Source organism: Phoenix dactylifera, unplaced genomic scaffold (assembly GCF_009389715.1).
Source record: "Phoenix dactylifera cultivar Barhee BC4 unplaced genomic scaffold, palm_55x_up_171113_PBpolish2nd_filt_p 000100F, whole genome shotgun sequence".
NCBI lineage: Eukaryota > Viridiplantae > Streptophyta > Magnoliopsida > Arecales > Arecaceae > Phoenix > Phoenix dactylifera.
Window position 1 is genome coordinate 553,802 of NW_024067682.1, and position 9,927 is coordinate 563,728.

Below are 9,927 nucleotides of genomic sequence, written 5' to 3' on the forward strand. Positions count from 1 at the left end.
CTTATAGGGACAAAGCTTGCCTAGACATCAACTAAGCCACAGAGCGAAATTGGTGCAACTTTCGGTGATCTTCGTCCTATTGAGCTCGAATGTCCCTAGGAGCCAACGTCTAATTAATTTTAATTAAGCTGACACTATGTGAGATTGAGTTTACCTAAGTTCGGCAAGAGTCCGGTAATAAAATCTGGCTCTTATCTTGTTGGGGTGATTGCCCTTACTATGTGCGGATTAATTTGTGTATGTGTATCAAGCATGCATTCACACTTTTGCTGAAATTAAAATCAAACAATCACCACAAAATTTCAAGCTAATAATTAATTTAAATAAGAAAGGTTTAGAGGTTACCAAAGAAAATTTTCTCAGCAATTTAAAATTTTTAAAGCAAACCTCTAAAGCATTCCTTTTTGATAGCCCAGATCTCCTCTTCGATTCTTGATCAAATAAGACCAAAAGAAAAATTAAAAAAAAATTAGTAGAAGAGAAAAAGGAGATTAAAAAAGTAACAATAATAGAAAATAAATTTTTATTTTATTTTAGATATATATATTTTTTTTGAAAGTTTTTTAATTAATTAATTTTTTTTAATGATAGGAAAAATAACTATATATGCTAGCAATCCCTGGCAACGGCGCCAAAAATTGATCGGTTCTTTCAATTTCAAAAATAAACCACGCAATAGCATGTATCCTGTAGGATAGTGATTACGGGTGTCGGTCCACAGGGATTGAAGAATAAGTTATTTTTCTTTTAAAAATACATCAAGAAGAAGGATTTGCTAACTTGATTTAACTAAATTAATCTATGAGTACGAATTGAAATTTATCAAAGTAGATAGATCTAGGGTTTGGAATCCACCGCGTAGCATTGCATTAGGGACTGTGTTCTTAATTTTTATCTTTTCGAGAGGCATGCAAATTGGCTACAAGCCTTTTAAAATAAAAGCATAAAGAGTGTTAGGAAGATCCATCTTCGGTGTAGCATGAAGTGTCTACCTAAGTATGCTAATCTAGGATGCAGCACACTTCATCTTCCTAGGCATGAATCATCTTAGACTACTTTAGCAAACATGATTAGTAACTAGCATGCTCAAAGTTTAAATATCATAAAGGAATATTTCATTGAAAATAAGAATTTAAACAAGCACCAAAATAATAAAAAAAATAAGAACTACAATGCCCTGATACATTGCTAGGGCTTCATCCAGCCCTAGACTAGACGTTTAGCCGCGCATGGCTTCCGGACGACCTCCCATCTTCAATATCACAAAATATTCTCTTTCCCCCTCCTTTCTCTCTTTTTTTTTTTTATTTCTTTTTCTCTCCCTCTCGGCTTTCTTCTTCTTTTCACCGAAACAGGGGGTCTCCCCTGTTTTTCTGTTGAACCGAGCCCCCTCCTCCCCTTTTCAAGCCGATGGCCACCCTCTTTATACCTATTCTCCCCCTTGATGGATCCACTGAGAGCGCACTGGATATGCGGAGGTGAGATCACGGGATGTCCGGACGCGGAGGAGGCTGGGATCACGGAGAGGAGCTGGGGATTCACGCTCGCACGGCTCGGCTGCGGGCTGCGTCACGGGCGGAGGATGAGGCAGAGATGCTGGGATTTCGACTGCTAGGAGTGGATCGTTGATCTCGGAGGAGAAGATGCGGGCAGTGATGGCGAAGGGGCTGGATCTCCGCTGCTGGGAAGAGTCGACCGCACGGGCACGGTGGGCACGCGGCTGATTGCGGCCGACTGGAATCACGGAGGACTGGTTGCCGGCGGATTTGGTCGCGGGATCGTCGGGAGGACGCCGCGGACGGTGGGCTGCGCGTGAGATGTTCATCGGGGGAGGAAGAAGATGAACAGTGGCTGAGTCTTTTTTTTATTTTTATTTATTTACTTATTATGTATTATTTATTATTTTATTTTTTTCTCTAACACTGTTCACATGAACAGTGTTTTTACGGACACTGTTCATGTGAACAGTGTTTTCGTGGACACTGTTCATATGAACAGTGTTTTCGGCATTTTTTTAACACTGTTCATATGAATAGTGTTTTAACGGGACACTGTTCATATGAACAGTGAATCGTGAATATTTAGTTATTATTATCATTTTTTTGTTTTAAATTTATAAATTTTATATGAAGGCAGGTAACGAATTGGTTGGAAATTGGCTTTGGATTTGCAGTGGGTCATGATCGTTGATTTGCTTGGACTTGTTCTCGAGCCCAATGTCCTTCAAATTTAATTATTGCTAAACTGCTTCAGATCGAACTCGACCAGTCAAGACTAAAAACTAGACCATGACTTAATAAAAAGGGTTAATCAAACGTTTTCCTTAGCAAATTTAATTATAACTTTTGATCGAGTCAGGACCAAAACCAATTTAATTATAACCTCAGCTTGATTACAACTTCATCAGATTACCAAACCGAATCAGCACAATCTCCTCCTTATATGTTTTTCTATAGTTTTCATGAAAGATCGTAATCAAGAAAAAGGAAAAGAGAAAAAAAAAACATATTTCAAATTTATTTCAATGATTATTCAATTTTCTGGTAAAATATGTATTTATTAGTTTAAGAACATTGATAAGTCTATGGAAAGATAACTAAATTATGAATTATTAAGCACTTATCAAGCTCCCATCTCTGGAGTACTGCCAGTAGGGTCTATAGTGTGCTCCTGCTGTGGCACACCCCGAGTCGGCATGGATGAGGTACCTTCCTGCTGTCCAGAGGGTGCCCAAGCTGTGGAGCCATCCGCAAATTGGGTCGGCCTTCTGGCACGCCCCCGACCACGCCCTCGCGCCATATCAACCTACACAATTTTTCCAGCATCGAAATTATCAGATTGAGAAAATTTTGCATCCTTCATATACTAATCACACCATTTTAATATCTGACGTGTTTAGTGATTCTCCCACTCAGGCTTACTCGAGCCTAAACCCTAGGATTTCTAAACCTTAAGCTCTGATACCAAATCTGTCACGCCCCGTATCCATCACCCGGGTCCGGCACGTGACTGGCCGCATGAGCCCTAGAGCAGTGCCCTAAAGATCATGCAAGGCCTAAGATAAACAACAATTCAATAAATCCACAACTAATTAATTAATTCAAATTGACAAATCCAACATGTCCAAATAAACAATCGATTCAATTACAAGATTTTCAATTGTTCATCAATAAAAGATAAGCTGCTTCTAACTATCTAGCTATCTGATTCCAAATCGAGCTCACTTCTTGTCCCACCCGACAGATTCTACGAATCCAATGCCTCTAAAAAAAATGTAAGTGTAGTATGAGCTTTTCCAGCCCATTAAGAATCCCAACAGCCATACACAGTAATAATAATAAAGTAATCAAAGTATCAAATAAATGTCATTTCATCTTTTTAAAGGCTCAACAAACAACAAATATATATAACCATTTCATATACATAAATCCTTTTTCACATTATGTGATCCATTCACGTAATACTCTGATTCCCAAGTTTTCAGACTTTTCACTTCTGGCTTTAGACTAACCAAGTTCATGTCCCAGTCCAAGACTGCACAAATTCCACGCATAAGCTCGTGGCAGCTATCCCACGCGTAAACCCGTGGAGGCTATCCTACGCATAAGCTCGTAGAGGCTATCTCATGACAAGGTTAGTCCAACCCATTCTACAAGTTTAGTTTAAATGTTTAATCAAATTCCAATCACATCACATATTTTCTTAAATTCTCAAAAATATGTTAATTCTTCCCAATTTAATTATTTCAATATTTTCATAACAAAATGCACATCTCAAATGTGTTATACAAGCTCATAAAATTAATATCAACATACTGATAAATTATAACCAATGATAAATTCCATACATGCATAAATAGAGTTGCTCAGTTGTAGGAATTCTTACAGAAATTGTAGACTGATACAAGCACGATCCGAATCACAACCTACGCGCTGGGGTGCTGAGTCCCCTGATCAAAATCTCCTGACGCCGCTGACTCTTCCCCTACAACATCAATTATATTTCACAGACTAAATTATCCAATATTTAAATATTCTAAAACATAATTCACATCTACTATGGGGTCCATCACTAGGTCCCTAAACATCTCAATCCCTCCAAATCTAGGGCAGTCGGGGTGGCCCGACTCCCACCCTGTACCACCGGTCTTTGTCGTCGCCAGCCGTGGCCGCTGCCACACCGGCGATGATGGCCGGTCCTGGTGAAGAGACCAAAAGAAAGGGATGATCTCTCTCTCTCTTCATGGTTGGGAATACATCTTCCTCCCTCAAATTCTTTTTGATCCAAGGGCAACAACCATGGTGGCTGTGCCCTCTCCTTCCCCAATCCGACAACACCACTGGCCGAACCATCGCCGGCCGTCTCTATTGCAGTCGCCGGCGATGGTGGCCGACCAAGAGAGGGAGAGAAGAAGAAGTTTCTTCTCCTTCTTCTTCTTCTTCCCCCCAAAAAAAACCGACATAGGGTCCTCTCCCCCTTCCTTCATTCATCCACGGAAAAACCACCGTGATGGTGGCTCGGCTTCCCCCACCCGACGGCAGCCACGGTGGCCAGGTCCCACCGTCGGCGCCGGCCGGCGGCGAACCGACGAGAGGGAGAGAAGAAGAGGGTGGAACCACGAGAGGAAGCCCTCGGTCCACCATCCCCATCCACAACAAACCCTAGGAATCCATCTCCGACCCTCACACACACCCGACCAACCCCGCCGCCATGAATCCCGACCAACCCGGCGGCCGGCGGTGGCGAAATCCGGAGGAGAGAGGCCGAAACAGGGGTACCCTGTTTCGGACCCCTCTTCGGCGATTTCACCGGCCAAAACCCAATTTCACATAGTCCTACCCCTAACAAAGAAAGCACAAGGGAAGAAGCCATGCTTACCTCGGTTCGACGGGGTGTTCCGGCGATCTTTGCGGCAAGAAATCGGAGGAAGCGAGTTCGGATCGAACTCCTCTCTTCCCCCGATTTGTGGATGGTCTTCACCGAAGGAAAGGAGGCTTTGGAGCTTCCCCCGCGGCCGGTCGAATCTCGGCGCTCGGTCTCCTCTTCGGTGTTTGGTCCCCTCCGGCGATCAACCCTAGCGCCGCCGCCGCCCCTTCACCCCTCTTCTTCCACGATCGTGCCTAGGGCACGATCGTAATAAGGGGGATGGGCCCGGTCTTTTCGGGCCGGCCCGTCCACCCTTTCCTTTCCTTTTTTTTTTCTTTTTTTTTCTGGGTTTCACAGCTACATGGCAATCTTGGTGGCTCCACATGCACCGGTGAGTGGGCGGACTTTTTGGGGAAATTGCACCCTATATCAGATGCACGATGGCAATAGTGCATCAGAGGAACAATCTGAGATGAGATAAGGATGCAAAAATCTAAAAGAAATCTGATTGGTATGGTAGGCTATGTCCCATAGCCTGGCGCCATAGCCGCATTTTGAAAGCGACCGGACGTTGAGCGGCCACCAAACTCACCGATGCAGCTGTAAAAAATAGATCACTATATGGCTGGGTTCTCCTTTCTGTATGGCTGGAGCTAGCTCGGGAAAATGATATCTCCCCCATACTTCCACCTCTTGAATACGTCTCTTTGTCCTTTTATCACTTGGGAAAATGAAAAGTTCTCCCATACTTCACCCCTTGAACCACCTTACCTTTGCTCTGCACCTGCCGCTATTAAAATGGATCTGTTCTCATCTCTCTACATCGCTAGCTCTAGACCTCACAACCCCTCGAAGGCTCACTATAAATATAAGGACAAACTAGACAAGGCATCGAAGGCTTTGAACACAATGGATTCCTTTCTTACTCTACTAGCTTACTCATGTCTCCTCTTATTTCCAATAGCTGTATTCTTCTGCTGCAAGGCCACCTGGCCGAGCCCGACGCTCCCTCCTGGCCCGATAAGGCTCCCAATCATCGGCAATCTTCATCAGTTGGGTGAGCATCCACACCGCTCGCTCCGGCTACTCTCGGAGAAGTATGGTTCCCTCATGAGCCTAAAGCTTGGTTGCATACCAACAATCATCGTATCCTCCCCGGAGATGGCCTGCGAGATTCTGAAGACCCAAGATCTCATCTTTTGCACCAGGCCTCCCCTGGTCGCCTACAAGCGATACTCTTATGGTGGACGCGACATAGCCTTCTCACCCTACAGCGAGCTGTGGAGACAGCTGAGGAGGATTAGCATGTTGGAAGTCTTCAGTGCAAAGAGGGTGCAAGCCTTTCAGACCATAAGGGGGGAAGAAGTGAATACCCTAGTACGAACTCTATTAAGGCAATCCTCGAGCGGTCCTGTGAATCTTAGTGAGATGTCTTTCTGCCTCTTCAACAATATCACTGCTCGAGAAATCTTCGGCAGGAGGATTTCGGGTGATGGTGACTGCACGAGCAGCAAATATCATCATCTCCTAAGTGAGATGATGTTTTTACTGGGCGGGTTTATTTTGGGGGACTTCTTTCCCTCGCTGGAGTGGTTGGATGTGCTCACCGGCACGAGAGCAAGGCTCGAGAGGAGCTTCCGCGGCATGGACGAGTTTCTTGAGGAGGAGATCGAAAAGCACATGCACGGTGGAGGAAGCCGAGATGACTTCATTGGTGTTCTCCTCCGGCTTAAGAAGGATTTAAGCCTTGGGTTCTCCCTCACCAGGGATCATATCAAAGGCATCGCCATGGTTAGTATCTTTGCCCCACTTCTTCCTTTACGTTGTAGAGCACATAAGGTGTTATTTGTTGTTTTATAAACCTACGTGTGCATAGAAATTATACAATTACTTTATCATCCTTGAGACATGTATGCATGGGTACCTGCACACAGATGGATAGTTCAACTATTTTTTTTGATTGATTAAATTAAGCATATAGACTGGTATACATGCATACACAACTAGTTCAGCTTTCATTACAGTATACGTAGAGCATGTCCAACATAGCTGAGGCAGAGTCCATATCCACCACAGAGATGGGCCTTGCAACTTGACCTTGATTGCCATAATAGTAAGAGTAATACCAACAACATCAACAACAATAACCTCAATATGTCATATATCAATTACAATTATAATGGGACAAGCCTTGTTTTCAAAATCCCGTGGCCGATCGTTCCATATATTTTTTTTGTGATTGGACTGGTCCACCTCTCAGTCGACCAATATTTTCTCACATCACGAAATTATTGGAGGGCTACCCTTCAACAAAAAAGGAAAATAATGGAGGGCCACCCTTCAATAAAAAAGGAAAATATTGGAGGGCCCTCTGCGTCATCATTTCTTGGACGGCCAGACATGAAACAGCTGAGCTGTATCGTCTTCTTGCCAGCCGGAGAGTTCACACAGTGACAGACACATATGAGGGAAGATCTCCATAAAGAGCCAGAGAAGATAATATCAGCAAAAAAAATAAAAAAAATAAGATTCTCTTTCTGCTAAAAGACGGCACAAGTTCGGAGTGCGACATGCAAGGCGTGCGAGTGTGGTCCCAAGAAGGAATTGGATGGGATTACGGGGGGGAAAATTACAACACCTTTCTTTGTCGGAACTCAGAAGATATGCACCATCTACGAATTCTTCACCACGTAGCTGATAACGATACGAAAATATTTTGCCCTATGCTAAATGCTGTTATTTGCCTCTTTTACACATGAACACTATATCACTATGGTACCTATGTATATATACTTCTTTCTATTTTGTCCATACAAGTATATTTTCATCAGGTAAATCATGCTATATTAATTTTTCAAACAAGATTCTCAAAAATTATTTTATATTTAATCTGATTATTAGTTCCATTCCTGGCAGAATGTGTTTATTGCTGGATCAGACACCTCTGCATCTACTTTAGAATGGGGAATGACTGAGCTCATTAGGAATCCAATTGTTTTGAAGAAAGCCCAAGATGAAGTTCGAGGACTCCTTGGAAACAAAGGGAAGGTAGAAGAGGATGACGTTCAACAACTTCGTTATCTCAAGCTCATAATTAAGGAAGTTCTTCGGTTGCACCCTCCCGGTCCATTGCTAATCCCTCATGAATGCATGCAAGATTGCAAGATAACAGGATATAACATTCCTAAGAAGACAAGGGCGTACATAAATGTATGGGCCATTAGTAGGGATCCCCGGTATTGGCAAGATGCAGAAGCGTTCATCCCCGAAAGGTTCGAGGACAATGATATCAATTTCAAGGGGCAACACTTTGAGTTCCTACCATTTGGGAGTGGCCGAAGGATATGCCCAGGCATGTCATTAGGTGTGATTGCCGTAGAGCTTGCACTTGCCAATATTCTTTATAGGTTCAACTGGGGCTTGCCTGATGGAATGAGCAAAGAAGATATTGACATGGAAGAGCAATTTGGTTTAGTAATTCGCAGAAAGTCACCTCTTATTCTAGTGGCAACCCCAACATCTCTCGATGCCTAGAGCTTTCTCCATGAACCAAGCACACTTCACTATCATGGTTGATAGTAACTATAACTAAGGATGGATAGATTACTTATAAATGACATTGTAATAATATATACTCTTATCGTAATGAATCTATTAGAGCTTTTGCCCAATCTCTTCTTATGAAAAGATGAAAAAAGAACTCTGTATTAGGAAGAAGCTCGATTGATTTCAGCGTTAGGCCCTCTAGTTATTGGTTGGAATCTATGTGTTACAAGTTTAACCTTGTTTTCATGATGTCGAAAGAGTCTAAATTTATCCGTCCACATACCGAGTTCACGAGCTAGGGATGCGACAACCGCCGCATGCCCATTCTGTGCTCTCCACATAAACACAAGCCATTCTAACATGATATAATTAGCCAAGCAAAAGAATAAATTTAAATAACTAAAGTTCAAATTTTAAAATTAAGTAACTAAAATCTAAACATTAATATTTCACAAAATCCAACAATATCCAAAGGTCTTATATCAAATTTCAAGAAACCTTAATCTAAGTTAGAGAAGTCAAAACTCCAATTCTAATCACTTTTTGTAGCAAAACCCATGCAAGTTTAGTTCTCAGAATCTATAAAAGCAATAAGATATCAAATAATGAGCTAAACAACTTAATAAGCCATAAACATGTGAACTAGATAAATCAAGCAATAAGGTAAATAATAATTTTATTGAAAATAAACATATGAAATATATTAATTCAAAAACTAGAAGTAGATGTACAACATTATCAAAATATCATGCATGCAAATCAAATCTTCTCAAAATTCGCATTTTCATTCATGAATCTAATTTCTTTCAAAACATTAAGTTCATCTCGTCAGCTATAAGCTATAGCTATATTATCTCCATGGCAGGATCCTTTTCATCATACCGTGTATCTTTTTGCTGTGTACCACGTATCTTCTTGCAGTGCAAATCTTTCGGGATAATCATGTGCCAATTTTTAATCTCCATTGTGGGATATTTTGTCGCACATTTTCTTACAGCATGCCATGTGTCTTCTTGCAACATACATTCTTCAGGATTAATCAAGTGCAAACCTTTAACCCCTATTGCCAGTATTCTTAGCACAATCAAGCTAAGACTTAAAAATCATCTCAAATTAAAGCTCTTTGTCATAAAGACACGTTTTATATTCTAAATCGAAAGACATATAAAACCATCCGATATCAAATTCAATCAAGCAATCTACAACAAAATCAATACTTTCGATCATGTATTATGGAATATTCCAAAAGAAGACATATTCAATAATAAAACACCATGTATCAAGTTCCTAAAACACAAATAATGCAACTTCAAAATTTATTAATCAATTTTTTTTTATAAATTAGCAATAAATCTAAAAAAGAGTTACATTATTTACCTTGTGAATATAATCAACTGACAAATCCAACTAACCCTAAAAATATTCTTTAGTCCTAATATTTAAAAATTATCTTTCTATAAAAAATTCAGCTATGATTATTTTAAGAATAAAAATCCTAAATCTTGACACTCCTAC

General features: G+C 41.2%; 1 protein-coding gene across 1 annotated transcript; it reads left to right on the plus strand.

Annotated features, from left to right (window-relative positions):
- Positions 1 to 5,623: 5,623 nt before the first annotated feature.
- Positions 5,624 to 8,645, plus strand: LOC103698478 (cytochrome P450 71A1-like). Its single transcript, XM_008780505.4, has 2 exons — positions 5,624 to 6,657; positions 7,783 to 8,645. The coding sequence occupies exons 1-2, from the start codon at positions 5,665 to 5,667 to the stop codon at positions 8,398 to 8,400; spliced, it is 1,611 nt and encodes a 536-aa protein (XP_008778727.1). The 5' UTR covers positions 5,624 to 5,664; the 3' UTR covers positions 8,401 to 8,645.
- Positions 8,646 to 9,927: the final 1,282 nt, after the last annotated feature.

Coding starts and splice junctions, on each gene's coding strand:
- LOC103698478 (XM_008780505.4), top strand. CDS start 5,665: ATGGATCTGTTCTCATCTCTCTACATCGCTAGCTCTAGACCTCACAAC. Junction 6,658..7,782: donor ATATCAAAGGCATCGCCATG/GTTAGTATCTTT, acceptor CATTCCTGGCAG/AATGTGTTTATTGCTGGATC.